Source organism: Apis cerana, linkage group LG3 (genome assembly GCF_029169275.1).
Source record: "Apis cerana isolate GH-2021 linkage group LG3, AcerK_1.0, whole genome shotgun sequence".
NCBI classification, from domain to species: Eukaryota; Metazoa; Arthropoda; class Insecta; order Hymenoptera; family Apidae; genus Apis; species Apis cerana.
Window position 1 is genome coordinate 2,081,874 of NC_083854.1, and position 16,332 is coordinate 2,098,205.

The window sequence follows — 16,332 nt, forward strand, 5'->3', positions numbered from 1 at the left end:
AATGCAGGATGTTCATTTGAAAGCTTCACATGCAAATATCCTGAAAACAACGTATTTTCAGGAAAAATGTTAAATACGAAAGTTTCACAAGGTTTGGAAAGAAAAATACAACTATTTATTCTTTATTTGTTGAATGTTTTTAAAGTAGTTTGAAGATCAACTTTTTCTCGATGAAAAAAATATATTTTTATTTTAGTAGATTTTTATTCTACAGGGGAAAAAAGAAGAGAAAAAACTTCTATATATGAAACATTTTTCTCTTTTTTTATTCTAAAAAGATATTTAATAAAATAAAAATGTTTTTCAAAAATAAAGAAAGAAAAATTAAAAGACACAAATGAAACTTTTACAACTTTTTCAAGTGTAAAATTAATAATAATATAATTTCTTTATGCGACTTTTTCACAAAATCATACTTACAATAATTTTATATAATTATCTCTAACATATTTTTAAAATATCCTCTATTTTCTATTAAACAATAGTACAATCTGTTTTAAAATTTATTTTTCATTTCTTTTGAGATTTTTTTTTTAATATTTCTATGAAGAAAATTAATCATATTTTTATTTTAGAAAAGACAGTTTAATAATTCCAAATTTGAAAAATATTAGACGAATAAAAGATAAAGAATTACATTTCATTGAAACAATGAAATTTTTTTATTTAATATTTTTCCTGAAAATATTCGAGATATTAATTTTTAAAATATTTGCATGAAATTTTCAAACAAATGGCTTGTATATGACATGTTTAGATGTTAGTGCTCTATCAATCAGCCATGAAAAATATTTTTAGACAAAATTACATTTAAAATATGTAAGGATATTGAAATTTAGAGTGAAAATAAATTGAATTTCTAATCTTGAATTTTATAAGAGTATTAATCTAATTTAAAAATTTTTGATTTTAATTTCTCGTCTTAAAATTTAATGTAAAACGACGAATTAAGAAATAATTTAATTGTAATAAATTATTTAATTTCAATATGTATACAAAATGATCTAAAATAAAATAATAAAAATATTTAAAATTCTTAATAAAAAAATTTTTCTTTCGTCAAAGATATTGTTTTAAGACAAAGAATTAATAAAAATTCATGTGCACATAGAGTATAATAAATTATAAATTATTATTTAGAACATATTGAAATCAACAATTCAAATTTTCAATATTTTTTTCATATTTTAAATACAATTTCGCTTGAGAATATTTTTACAATAATATAATAAAAACACTAAAATTTTGAACATTTTGTAATTTCAAATTTTACTCTATTTCTAAAATTATAAAATTATATTGAAAAATATTGAAAGTATAAAAACTGATTTCATTTTTTCAAAGTGATATTCTGCTAAAAAAAAATTTTTTTCGATATAATCCAATTACACTTTACGTACACCCAGAGTTTTATCAAAAACAAGATTTTCGTCAGTTTTAATGACACGTCTTGTTAGTCGAGTTCGCGTAATCTCTCACAATATAATATCAAAAAAAAAAAAAAAAAATTAAAACTAAAATTTTCAACACAATTTAATCAAATCTTTTTCCCTTTTTCCAAAAACTCTTCCAATTATGATATAAGAAGATCGTCGAACAACCCAGTTAGACCACCGCGATGTTTTTCCCGCTTTTTACGATTCCACTTCGCTCTTCGACGAAATTTACATAATTGACATTCCTCTCGGTTGCCATCGGCCCTCCAGATTCGATATCCGTGGCCTCGCGCCGCCTCTCGCATTTATTTTCCAAGCGAATTTCAATTTACATCACGTAGGTACGATGGCGTCGCCATGTAGGTAGATTTTCACCTTGATAAATCGATTTTAATCTCACCTTGATATATCCTACGGTTTTACTCGGTCGGTAAAAAAGGCACACTTCACGGCGGAACGTGTACAAGTTTTGTAGTAAGTACATCGGCGTGCAACGGCGGTACGTAAGTACGTATCTCGCGGGAAAAAATAACTATATATACATTTGCACGGAGGTCGTTGACAGTTGGTATCCTTAAAATTCTCAACACGAAATCGTGGTCGGAATAGTCGTTCGTTTCCTGTTGGTACGAGTTTACGCGACTTTTCTTTCTCTTCGAACGGAGAAGAGGTTATGTATCACCATCGTGCCTAGCTTTCGCCTCACTTTGCAATAAGAGAGTCGAGCAATTTTCAACGAAAACGTAGGTAGGGGAAAATAATTCGAGGATTTGGCGGGATAAGGGCGAGAATAATAATTTTGCGGCATACGAAATTGTCGAGGAATCATAATAAAGATGGTGCGTGATTTGTAACCATGTCAGACGTCTTCTTTCGCACTTTGGAAGAGTTATTGCACTTCTCTCGTCGGCATAGAGGTCTATTTATCCAGAGAGAAATGACAGATCTCGAGATTTGTCGGTGCGATACTTGGGTATTATTTTGATTGATTTATTTTGATTTCGATTTCTAAATCAACATGGTTATGCAATGATATGACAAGAAAGTAATTGGATTGACAAAAATATAAAATAACACTACGTAAAACTGTAATTTTTTTTCTTCGAATTAACCTTTAAAAAAATTCAATTTACATTAAAGTCATTTAAAGTATTTAAAAGAGTTTAAAAATCGTTCTGCTTGAATGAAATTTAACTCTGCTGAGTTTAACCTTAATGAAATAGCTTAACTTTTATTTTTTCAAATATCGATTTCTTATATAATTTTACAAACTAGTTGAAGAAATTTTAATCGAAAATTTTAATCGTGCTGAGAGAACATGAATCATCTTATTTTTTTAATCACAAAATTTAATATTTTATATTTCGTACACATGTTGGAATGGATTATACAGAGATATTAAAAAATTCTCACATGTACAATAAAAAATAATGACTGATTAAAAAAAAAAATAAAAATATAACGATTTCTATAACTCAAATGTTACGTGCCATTTGCAAAAATTTTTCGCTGTTTTTTTAAAATAAAATCTTTTTTTTCATATATTTACACACATTTTCTCTTCCATTTTTTCGTACATATATATATACACTAATATTATGAATAAAATTTTACACGGGATAAAAGATTTCTTATGCAATTGATTCATTCATATCACTAATCTTATATCATGTTATATTATTATGTTGTTATTATACTTATAACAAAAAATGAATGAATGATTTCGATAAAGATTCTAATATTAGTTTTTTTTATAGATGAAATTTTACACAATTTTTTTAAATAAATGTCTTTTAATGCACAATCAATGCAACTTGATATTCATTAGAAAAGATATTTATAAAAATATTACATAACAATAAATTTATAAATGAACAAATGAAGCTTCACATGTTATATAATTAAAATGTGAATTATATTTAGTTATTTCTTTCGAAATAAAATTGTAAAAGGGAAATCTATAAACCAAAGAAAAATAAAATAAAGTGGATAAAGCGAAACATCAATGTTTCTTCTGGATAAAAGCTGTAAATGAAAAAGAATCACGTGATAAGAGTCTAAATGGTCCTCACAGGATTCTGCGATATCATCCCACAAGAATATAAATTTATTTGTAGAATTGGAAAAATTGTAAATATTAAAATTTATATCTAGCGCTGAAATTTATTCATCTATTATTTTTTCATCTTGTATTGTGAATATATCATGATAAATAAAACATTGGATTCTATATTTCTTGCAATTTAGCATTTTAATAGATTCTTTATTTCAAGTTGAAGTTTAAATATTAAATTTTTTACAGTCAGTTATAAAAATCTTCATATGCTATTTTACAAGAAGATTTATCTATTTTAAAGAATTTGATTTTAATAAAAATATATATACATAAAATTGATAAAATCAATCTTAAATTTTTATTTGTTTTTTTCTATGTGTATTTGTATTTATAATTTAATTTGTAATTATTTTTTATAACAATAAAACTAAAATTATATAATTAGTTTAAAAATGTAAAAAAGATATATTACGTCTTATATATTATAATTTAAAATTTCGCTCTGTCTCGTATCCTTACAAGATATTTTTAAAAAAAATAATACAGAAATTTTAAATTGAGTAATTGATTTCACCCTCTCAAATTTGATTTTCCACGAATAAAAAAATTGTTCCGCAATACAATCCATTATAATCTACATAAAATATTTCGTATAAAACAGAATTATTATTTGAATTCGTGCAAATTGTGAAAACTTTTAAATGCTATAACTATTGTTCTTAATTAAGCGTCACGAGAAATACACCTGTATATTAGTCAGAACTCGAAGCCTCGGGAAAAATCAAATTGCGTGAATCTTTCTGCAACGATATCCAACAAGATATTACATGACAATTTAGTAAATTGTACGTTTAATCGAGAACGCTGACAGGAATGCAGAATCGAGTTGAAAAGCACGCGACACGCAGTAAGACATGGTTTAAAATATCGTTGCAAACATGTCCCCGTAGTCTGACTCTGTTTCACAGTATGTGGACGTTGAACAATGTTAAGATGGAATGCGCGCGCGTTAGGAAACGTGGAAAGAACAGAGGGGAGCATAACGCCTCGAAATTAAGCACGATGGGTGCCAGGACGAAGAACATAATGGTGTCGCTTCGCTTGAACCAACCTAGAAATTGCAAACACGTTCCGTAAAATTAGACGCTCGTAGCGTAGACAAGAATCCAACTTCGAGAAAGAACGAACAATATTCAATGGGACGACATTTGAAAAAGTCGAACGGAGCTCTTTCAAAGAAGAGGTTGAAGCGAAATAACGTGAAAATCGGGCATAAAGAAACGTATGAGATATACAGGCTATCCTGCCGATCAAACGGAAGGCGATTCTTCGTCGTAAAAAGGAATAAAATAAAATTTGTTTATTTGAACAAGTTTTCAAAAATGTTCAAAAGTGTATTTCCTGAATGAAATGAACTATGATAAATATCGAACGAACTCCTGACAGATGTTATTTAAGTAAGAATGATTGAATATTATTTCACGTAACTAACTTCAAGTGGTTCCATTTAAAATGTGTAATAATCGGATTAGACGAGTAGAAGTTAAACGACTATTTCGAAATCAGAGATACGCATTATGAATATTTAACGAATATATTTGGAAATAATATTCAGAAATACGAAAAGTTATGATTAGTCACAGAGTGACTATGATTAGTCTAATATTAATTCTAACTAATATTAATATTAATAATTCAAAGATTAATCATCATTAACTAATATTATAGAAATTTTTCTATGTAATGATAATAATGTAACGTGCTATTATTTCATTTTCATTGTAAGTAAAAATTATAACGTTTTGCAAAAATCTAATTAATTAATTTAAAAACTTTGAGAGATACTCTATAGATCACCGAGCCATTATTAAAAATTCTTTAAGAAATTATTACATTTTTTTTTATATCTTGAATAAAAAATTTTATATTTCTTCCAACTAATTCTCGATAGACAATTGTTGACATGATTTTAAAAAAAATTTTAAATTTAAAAAAAATCGGAATTACTCGATATATGTATTCCTATATATACATGGAAATTTTTCTCTTTTTTTTTTTTTTACCAGGACATGTAAACCAGCATCGCCATGTACATTCAATTTTTTTCTGTTCAAAAGACGAAACCGACAGCATTCGTTCATACCATTTTTAACTCGACACCGCGAACGTGTCGACGGTAAATTAAATTCGTTTTCCCAGTACGAGAACTGGATGTCAGTCGTGGCTACTCGATGGAACATAGCTTTCCTTGTTGTACAACGGAATGTCCGATTTTCCATTAACAATAGTGAAACTGACTAAACTGTAACAAACGACTGCTCTGCGTAAGTAACTACATATATCAAATTGTGCATCATGGAGGAATTTGGGGTAAGATGGCGACGTTGAGCAAAAACAACCCTTAACATCTTGAAATACAGGATGATTCATTTACCTTGAATCACAATTAAGAGAACTGTATGTGTATAAAAAGATATCTCAAATAAAAATGGAATAATTTCGAAGCATGCGAATATTAAGTTTTTTTTTAAGTGGAAAATATATATTTGCATATCTTTATGTTAATGTATCTAAATGATGATTTTATAATGAAATAGTTATTTTTAAAAAATATAGTTTTTTAACTTGTTGATAATTCAATAAAGTCATATAGTTACAATGATCTAAAGAAATATTGTTATTTAATCAGAGATTTATATCCATTTGTATGAGAGATGAAAATATTTATCTATAATAATTATATTTTTTTAAAATGTTTGAAATGTTTGAGGATATAAGCTCGTATTATAATAAAGATCACATAGAAATCAAAAAAATTTTTTTCATTTTACATAATATGTTTCCCTAAGTAATTTTAATTTGTAAAAAAATATCCATTATTCGAATTCAGATCATATATATATGTATTGAAACTACATATCTAACAATTTATATTTTGAAAAATATTATTCGAATAAGATGAAACTTTAAATACTTCAGTCTAAATGCATACATGATTTTATGTAGAGTATGAGTGATAAAAGGAAAATATTTTAAAATTAAAATTAAGACAATTAAAATTGAAAGATATCCAAGTTATTACATTTAAAAAAGAATAGAAAAGTATAATTTAGAAATTTTTAGAATATATTAAAAAATTTACAATTAACTGCATTATGAATAATGAATCGAAATCATTAGAATTTCGAAAGAATTTATAATTTAGAACAAAAGCAATTTTCATCCTACCCACAAAAATGAAATGAAAATAAATTAAATCGAGCGGTACAAATGTATCTTACAAAAACGAAAATTACTTTAATTTTTTTGAATTGAATGGATACAAAGTTAGATGATAAAAATTTATATTCATAAATCATTCTTTCTTTCTGTTTCCAAACGAATTTCTCTCCAAATTAATTCAAATTACTCCACTTTAACTTATTACAATTATTAATTCAAACAATCAACTCTATTTTTCTACCCCTTTGATTAATATCATCCAACGAATTCCAAGGCCGTGACCTTTATTTTTTCACATAGAAATCTACTACGTGTGAATGAAATTGATCGATACACATAAGAGGATACAGATATAGTTTGTATATATATATATGTGTGTGTGTGTATATATATATCGCTTGGAAGAGTGGTCGATATTCAAAACTAGAACGCAATAAACTGCCAGGAAACTGGTTTTGAAATGCGATTCTTTGTATTCTGAACTTGACACCGCGATCGGAAAATGGTCGCGTCACAGCTTGCGTAGTGCGCCTCTGGTCAGGTCGATGCTCGAAACCGAACAAAGATCAATTCGTCTGCCACGGATTGGCGCAGTCATTGAAAGAAATTGCATAACACCGTGACACCGATACAAAGTGCACGATCGAACCGCTCTGAACTCTCGAAATAAACCATTATCGGATGAGAAGAGATGATCAAGCGTAAAAATAGAAAACGTGGATGAGATAGGAAAATACGCGATTCCCTTTGTTTCCTCTTTAGTCGGTCAATTATAATAAAGAGTCCTTAAAGACTCGTTCTAACGGGTTTTTAATTAAGAATTTTTTAAATTGTTGAAATTAAGAGTTTAATTGAACGGATGTCCAGAAAAAGGGTGTAAGTGTAAGCACTTATATTTTTTTTATAATTTTTATAAAATTTACAGAGAAACAGCACGTAGTAATTAAAGAAGCAGTCTGTATAACATACTTTGGAAAATATTTTTTAAAGTAAAGGAAGAGCGTATGTTACACCACGTTGCTTTTTTTAATTGCTACAGTGAATTGTTTCTACTGTAAATTTAATGAAATGTAATATATATATATAATATATCTTCTTGTAAATACTCGTTCAATTTTGTTTTATATTGAATTTCCTGAGTATATAAAATATTATGAACGGAATTAATTGTTTTTATTGTAATATTAAAATCAGTCCTTAAAATTGTAATAATATTAAAATAAGATGTATTGTAATATTAATATATATTATTTAGATTTCGATCATCTATTATCTTATTATAAAAAAATATTTCAAAACTGAAATCGTATTCAAAGAATGAAAATTTAAAAATAGATCACGCAAATCATGAAAGAGATTTTTTATTAAAAACGAAATTATTGCATATGGAACATCTATCGATGTATCTAAGTATACACACGTATAAAAATTTCTGATTCATTGAAATCAGAATTTTCGATTTGATAGTTGATAAAATATAAAGATTTATATAACTGTTTGTACATAAATTTCAGCAAGTGTAAACCAATTTAAGATTTATATAATATACAATAATTGAATTTTAAATTAATACAAATACGTTGAAAAATGCAAATGTACGTTTCTCGAAATTTATTTGCATCTTTCTTTGCAATTTCTTTTGACAGTTTTTCTTGTAACTCCTTTGAAATTCGAAGCAAGACGTAGAATTGTTCGTTCAAATATTGCACAAAGTTTTCTACTTCTCTTATTCTTTCCATATTATTTTTCTGACTTTTAAAATTATTTTTCATATATTTATATATGACAACTTCTATGTAATAATATCTATGTGTAATATCATAATTATATATACATATTCTTTTGACCACAAAAGAATTATAAACATGATACCTTTATTCAACATTTTTCTTTGATATATTATTTCTTTTATTTTCATAATCAATAATATGTACTTCTATTCATGGAAATTTTCTATGAATAATCTTAAGATGAACATATTATTATTGATTGTTATTTAATCTTATTTTATTTATTAAATTCTGATTTCTTCACTCTATTTTTGTTTCTATCAATTATTTAATAAGTAAAAAGATTTTATGTATATTAATGTTTTATAATTTTTTATTAATTTATTATATAAATTTTCATAATATTAAAAGGAAAATCGAATAATAATAAAGTAAATATAGAAAAAAATAAACGAAAAAAATATTAATTTAATGTAAAATAATAAAAGTATCGTTTGATTTATATATATATAATCTAGATATTAAATTTTAGATATTAAATTTTTATTAAACATTAAAATCAAAAATGAAATTTTCTTTCTAAAACTAATGAAAAAATATATTAAACTTATTTGTTCATGTTCAGTTTATATTCATATTTTTTATTTAATTTTTTTTACTGCATATAATAAAAACTCACTCTATGTGCTCATTCTAAAGATAAATTAAAAATACTTTTTATATTCTTTCTTTGATACTCAAGTATTCTTTCAAAAGAACATTTACAAGTATTTAAATTATGAAATGTCAATGTGATAATTATTCCATATTATTCATATTCTTATCAAATCAACCCCGTTAAAACAATTGAATAAAAACGTCAAAGAAAGAACTTTTAAATTCAAACAAATCATCTCATTTTTCATATCTAAAAAAAGAGTTAAATATATATCATATATAAAATAAAGAAATATATATTAAACATCTTATAATTTTTTTCTACTATTGTAATCTTTTATCCAATATAATCCCCCTACAAAAACAACCAATTCAATATCTTTGTTCAGACTTTAGCCTTCGTTCAAGTCAGAGAAAAATATTCTAATAAATTTTATCGAAAACGTTTACCCTCGTAGAATATGGAAAGTGCTGTATAATTCGATAGAGAAGAAAAAAAATCTTTTTTTTTTTTGAGGGGGGAGAAGGTACATAAATTTAAAAGTATCCAAAGCGTAGGTTTACCGGTCGCTTTATCTCAAGGAGCCACGCCTCCGGATTGAAGGATAAAGGGCTAACGATACTCAGAGCCCTTTTTTCTGCTCCTGCTCATACTTTCATTGTATATTGTGGAACGAAAAAATCAAAATTGTATTATTTTGTATCAGTTTTAAAAAAATTTGTCTTCCAGATATACAAATGATTGAAAATTTTAATTTTTTAGATGTAAAAAATTTGAAATTTTTATTTCTTTGCTTGATTTATTTAATAGAATTTATTTATATTTCTCATCCTTGAAGCTAAATAGATTGAATCTAAAAATGACACAGAAAGATAAGAATTTATATATCAGTAAACAATAAGTTTTTTTATAAATGTGCTTGCACGAGAATCAAGTAAAAATAAAAAAAAAAGTATAAAGAAATTTATGATTACAATAAAAATTAAAACTACACTTAAAATTTAAGGATGTTTTATTCTACAGAAAGAAAAGAGAAATGAAATATCTACAGTATTTATATTACTATTTGAAATACAATAGTATGTTTTATTTCAATATTTAAAACATTATAAATGAGAAAATTAAAAATTTCTGCAAAATGATAATTTTCTATTTCAAATTTAATCCAAATTTCTTCAAAATACTTTTCAAAAGAAATATTTTGTGCTGGAAACGAAAATTATATTATCAATGAAAAATTTATCAAATCAACTAAAATAATTTTTAAGTTTATTGGTCATGTTCAAATTTTAATAATTTAAGCATTTAAAAGATAAAGATACTTCTGTTTTTGCTGTTCGAAGATATGGGTATGTTCCCATTCAACGTTTCTATTCTATTGTACAGTCATAGGGATCGATTGGAACGTAGATGTGAAATCGATTCGGCCAATTAAACGGTTCGACGCTTTTAATTTGATTAATTTGCATCCCTATTTTTAATTTAAACGTTAATTGAAACTTTAACCGAGGTATTCCTCGCGCAACGATTTCTTTACAGAAAAATAGACTGTTATACGTCTATTTCGTGTAATGGAAACTAATTTGATCCGTAAAGTGGGATGAAAAATGGCGGAATAACAGCTGTTAACGAAGTCACGCGCAGACCTTGAAAAGGTAACCACAATTTCAACAGAGGATAATTTATGTAAATTATGAGCTATCCAGTTGAGCTGAGTTGTTGTAAATTTTTATCTATCTGACTATGAATTAATAAATAATAAAAAAGAAAAATTACTATTGAGAAAAATCCCCCATTAGAGAGAATTTGCATGAAAGAACATTTTTGTAACTAGCAATCGAAATAAACACTTTTTTAAAAAAATTCTGTTCAAAGTTAAAAAATAGGATAGAAAGGAAATAAATAAAATAAAATTCAAATTTTTTAAAATTTCTGTAGAATAATCTCTTCTAATTAATTTGTATTTAACTAAGAAATTTTACTTGTACACTAAAAATTTCCAAACTTTTATTTTTACGTTCTTAACTTCTAACTTTTTTTAATTTTAATTTTTATTCGAAGATGAAATGGAAAAATTGTGTTCTTTCTATTCCACTCATTATTATTGTATATAAAATCATCTCCTACTCAATTATTCATTGCAAGACATTCTGTATATTTTAAGAGGATATCTTATGAAACTTTTATGAAAAGAAACATTATCATTAAGAATTTCTTTAAAATATATTCTTATAATTTACATCTTAGAATCTGTATAACAAAAATTGGAATGGAAACGAATTATTTAAAAATGTTTGTTAAAAAAAGATAAATAAAGCTATCCATTATTATTAATATATTCATTTAAAACGAAAGATAGAGAAAAAACAAATTTAATAATAAAAAATAAGATCGACAAAATATCTATTCCTGTAATAGAAAAATGTTTATTTCCCATATTCCACAATTTCTTAAACTTTCGTTTTCAACAATTTCGTTTTACCTATTGGAATTTTTCAACGTAAGAATCATGTTTAAAAAAAAAAGATCCATAATACAAATAGAATCCGTGAAAAAAACTTCCATGAAAACTGTTCAACAACAATCCATTAATGGCGAAATGCATTTGTTTCGGGCCGTCTCCTATCATTTGCGGCCGAGGGAAAAGTGAAAATGTTGCATCACGCAAATCGAAGCGGAATTACACGCTGGTGGAAAATTGCAGTGTCGGGAAGCTCTCGAATAATCGGCGTAGAAAATGACGATTGTAACGATCATAGGTGAAAGGAAATCGGGCGCAGGGTTGGACAAAGGTATAATTAAGAAACGTATATCACGTGGAAAGGAAATATACGTACACATTAAGCACGCTTACTTTCAGAACAGGGAAGTAAGCGTTCTAACAAGATTACTTACCCGAGGCGCGACGTTTTGAATGTATAAAATGAATTTTAAATCTGTCCACGGATATCTCGCACCGTGAATAATCTTCACCGACATTAAGCGTTCTCGCGGCAACACCAATTGCGCATGCATTAGGCGAAATTTTAAAAACGTGTGGAAAAGAGTAAAAAGTTAAACGATTTTTATTCTTCCTTTTTGAGGAAGGAGGGGAATTAGAAAAATTTGACACGAGATGGAACGAAACGTGAAAGACAAATTTTGGATTTTAATATGATTGTTTTTTTTTTTTAATTTCGTGTGATGATAATAACAGGATATCGTAATTATCAAAAAATTTTCGCAATTAATTATAACAATCTTTCTTATTACGAGGAAGAAAAATTGATTCTGATCTCTAATAGAGAACAGAATGCGTTTTCATAAGTTTTTAAAATTGTCTTTATTTTTTTTTTACGATGATTTACTTTTTGCTTTTAGCTTAACAAATAATATTTCTAATTATGAGAATATATAAGAATATAATCTTGAATGAAAAATTTGGAATAAATTATAGAAAATTAGTATTTTGCAAGAATTTTTAATTTGCTTATTTATATGAGAGTATTTATATTTAATTTGAAATACCATTTGATTTATATAATAGTATTGCTATAAATATAAATACTGTGAACATTTCACTTTTCTTGATAGGAATGAAACAGTATCGTTAAATTTTACGTAATTGTAATTTCTTATTGCAGTTATTGCTAATAACTTATTATATGCAACTTTAAATAAATTGAATAAAAAAATTAAAAAAAAATAAGGAATTAAAAATTATTGTTGCACCTCAAAAATTAATAAAATCTTTTAGAAATTATTATTTATGTATTGTATTTGATAAATAAATTTTTTTTAAATTATTTAAAAATAATTTATACAATTTTGATTTTTTTTTCAAGGATGAAAAAAATAGATTTTTGAATTTTTTATTTCGTAAAATGATTTTATACCAATTCATATAACTACCCAAACCAAATATAAAATATAAAATATAAAGATGTACAAAAAAGTTATCATAATTTTTAAATATAAATTTCTCAAAATAATTTCCAACTATTTAACTTATTATGATTCTTACCTTCCTTTATTACAACATAATACTAATAAAAAGAACTATTGTGAATAATAAGACACAAGAAAGTTAATAAACTAAATATAAGATTTTCCATTTTTAAATTAAAATTATAATATATAATTATTTCAATAATATTCGATAAATAATAAATAATATTTGTTCGTGATTAAGCATCAAGCATCAAAGAAATAGTATTTCAAGATATCAATTCAAATATGAAATATAATATTTTTTACAATATTGTAATAGTATAGTGAAATTAACATACATATAATGAATTAGACTTAGTTTCAATTACATTTGTCTCAAACTATTTCAAATTTTCCCCTATTTCGCGAGAGATCGAAGAAAATCGTATCATCCCGGTATCGCTTCATACGATGCTTAAGAACGATAGGTGAATGAGCCGATTCGTTCTCGAGAAAACAGGACGTCGCGACTAGTTTGAAACTACGTTAAACACGAGAGTCGAATCAAACGAGAGCTCGACTGCAACTTCTTCCCCCGGAGATTTCCTTCGGTGTTGGAATTCCATTACGCGAAACTCGGTCTGGAACGACGTGCTATCTTACGAAAATGTAATTACTGGTGGAAAACGAGTTCAAACTCGAGGACAAAGCTATGAAATCTTTTTTTCTTTTTCTTTCTTTTTTTTTTTTTTTTTTTTTTTTTTATCACCATTAAATGATCACAGGAAGATTTTTAACTTGATCGTTTCAACGAGACAATCTATAGATTGAAGATATTAACTATTAAAATAGTTTTTGATCGGTAGTTAAAATCGAAATCAGGAACGTTGATCAGATTCGAATTTTTTGAGTGAATAAAGGAAAAAGAGAAGCGACAACCTTTGAAGAGATTAAATTGACATCTAATTTGAACCTCTGATGAGTATCTTATAAGAAATGAAAAAAATTAAACTTGATTTAATAGATTCGAATAGTGAGTACTTAATAGAAATTCTTCGATTATTTAAAATTAATCTTTTTGATTACTTTTAAAAGTAACTATTATAATTTTCATGTGTGATCTAATCTTGCATTAATTATCTTATATAATTATATTTTTATATTTCTAATATTGTAAATTAAATATCTTTAATCAATTATAAATAGAAAATGAAATTATAGAATTTCTATTATGTTCATTCTATAATTTCACATAATTTTCTTAAATTTGTAACAAAAAATGAAATATACTTTTTCGACTTTTAAATATAATCTATATATATTTAAAAGTCTCGATTCGTTGTCTAAGTACAAATATTTGATTGTCGAAATTAATCATTCTATTGTTCGAAATTAATTTAAATTACAGACAAAGAGTGTTGGCATTTTTTTCAATTTTTTTATCTGTGTCATTAATAAAAATTTAAAAAATACATTTTGTAAATTTATCTCAGTTACATGCTGATCAAAATCGATTAATTAATTACGAACGGTCAAAGATAATGAAAATTGCAATTTTTCACGACTTTCAATGAAACCTTCATACGCATATAATTAACATAAATCTTCAGAGTGTATTTTTTAAATTTTCATTATTCGAATAAAAAAATAAAAAATAAATTTTCATTATAATTTTCTTCAAGATTTTTTTCTACGTATCACCTAATAATTTCCCAAAACAATTCATCAAGTTCAAAAAGAATCATTTTTGAAGTCAGACTTACTATATTTCGCAAATGAATCATCATTTCTCAATAACATTCGAATCTCACGAAATAGATCTTCTATGTTTGACTTAAAACGTGATCACCATCGCCACCATGGACAACACTTTCACGTGGGTGGCGTAAATCCCGGAAAGATTCTAATTTACATCGAACGAATAGTGGTCGTAAAGGACTTACTCTTGTGTCTGGAGAACCTCCTCAGTTTCTTGAAGAACGGCATGCTCGTCTCCTGGTCGTCGATTCCCTCGATCCCTCGAATCGATCGCCGTTAACTGCGCCAATGTCGAGAAGCTCGTTACGATCGCCGATCACGGAGCCTCGATCGAAGACCTCGTCGGAGAAAAACCGCCCTCGTGCGTGAACGAACGAGCTTGAAGTGCCGCCTCCTGGTTTACATCGGGATACGACGAGCCGTCCGTTGAATTCTGTCTGCCTCTTACACGATCTCAACCTCGGCCGCTTCTCTCTTCTCTCGCCAGACTTGTACGCGTTTCCACTTATCCCCACTGTCGAGTTTTATAAGAGAGGAACCCGGGCACGAGCCTCGCAGTCCCCGCGTGCTCTTGAATCGAGGCTCGACGATCGACCACTCGACGCTCTTCACCCGATCGCCCCAGTGACAAATCGAGTCTCGGCCTTGCCCCATCCTTGCTTAAATTTTTGCGCTGGAAAGAAATTATCGAATCGTCTCGTAAATAATCGTTTTGGAAATCTAATTGGAGAGAATTATTCGGATAAAGTTTGAATGTACTTAAAATGAAAAAGTATCGAGTTATTTTATCGAGTAAATAATATTTTGAAAGTATAGTCTCGATTGCAGAGAATTGTTTATTATTAAATTATTGTAAAATTTATTTATGTGAAGAATGAAGCTGTAAAAGCAGTGAAAAAATAATAATTTATTCTCTTTAATTAAAATATTTTATTTAGTATTTTTTTTATTCTACAAAACATGTTGCAATATTTGAAGCATCAAGATAAGATATAATTATATCTCAAAATTCTTTTTGTATAATTGTTACTAAATATATATATAAATATATTGTGTAAAAGTAGTGTAATAAATATATTAAATTACATTATTATATTACAACTTTGAAAGAATTACATTTTTTACATTTTTCTATCCTTTCCTATCTTTTCATTTTTGTAAATTTTTTAGATTCAATAAAAATTAAATTTCCTATTTATTCAATAATTTTGGAAATTATTTAATATTAATTAATATTTTAATATATTAATTATTAATAATATTAATTAGTTTTAGTTGCATCTTTTATTTTTTATAAAACTTGTATGTATATGTGTATGTACATATAAAATTAAATTATTATGATTGCAATTTATAATGAAATAGATAACATACAATTCTGATAAATGATAAATATAAGTTGTAAAAATTTCCTTTTCTAGTGTAACAATAACCAATTATATTCATAAATATCATGATAGAAAAAAATAAATAATTTATCATTATATTCTTTTCTTTAAAATATTCTATTTGGCATTTTTTCATTTTTTTAGAATATGCTAATATTTGGAATAATATATATTT

General features: G+C 26.2%; 1 protein-coding gene across 1 annotated transcript in view; it reads right to left on the reverse strand.

The window, feature by feature from the left end:
- Positions 1–15,282, reverse strand: part of LOC107992521 (low density lipoprotein receptor adapter protein 1) — an 83,517-nt gene extending 68,235 nt beyond the window's left edge. The window contains exon 1 of the mRNA XM_017048456.3: positions 14,955–15,282. Coding sequence (XP_016903945.1) covers positions 14,955–14,997 — 43 coding nt within the window. The 5' untranslated portion in view covers positions 14,998–15,282. The remainder of the gene's footprint in view (positions 1–14,954) is intronic.
- Between the last annotated feature and the right edge of the window lie 1,050 nt (positions 15,283–16,332).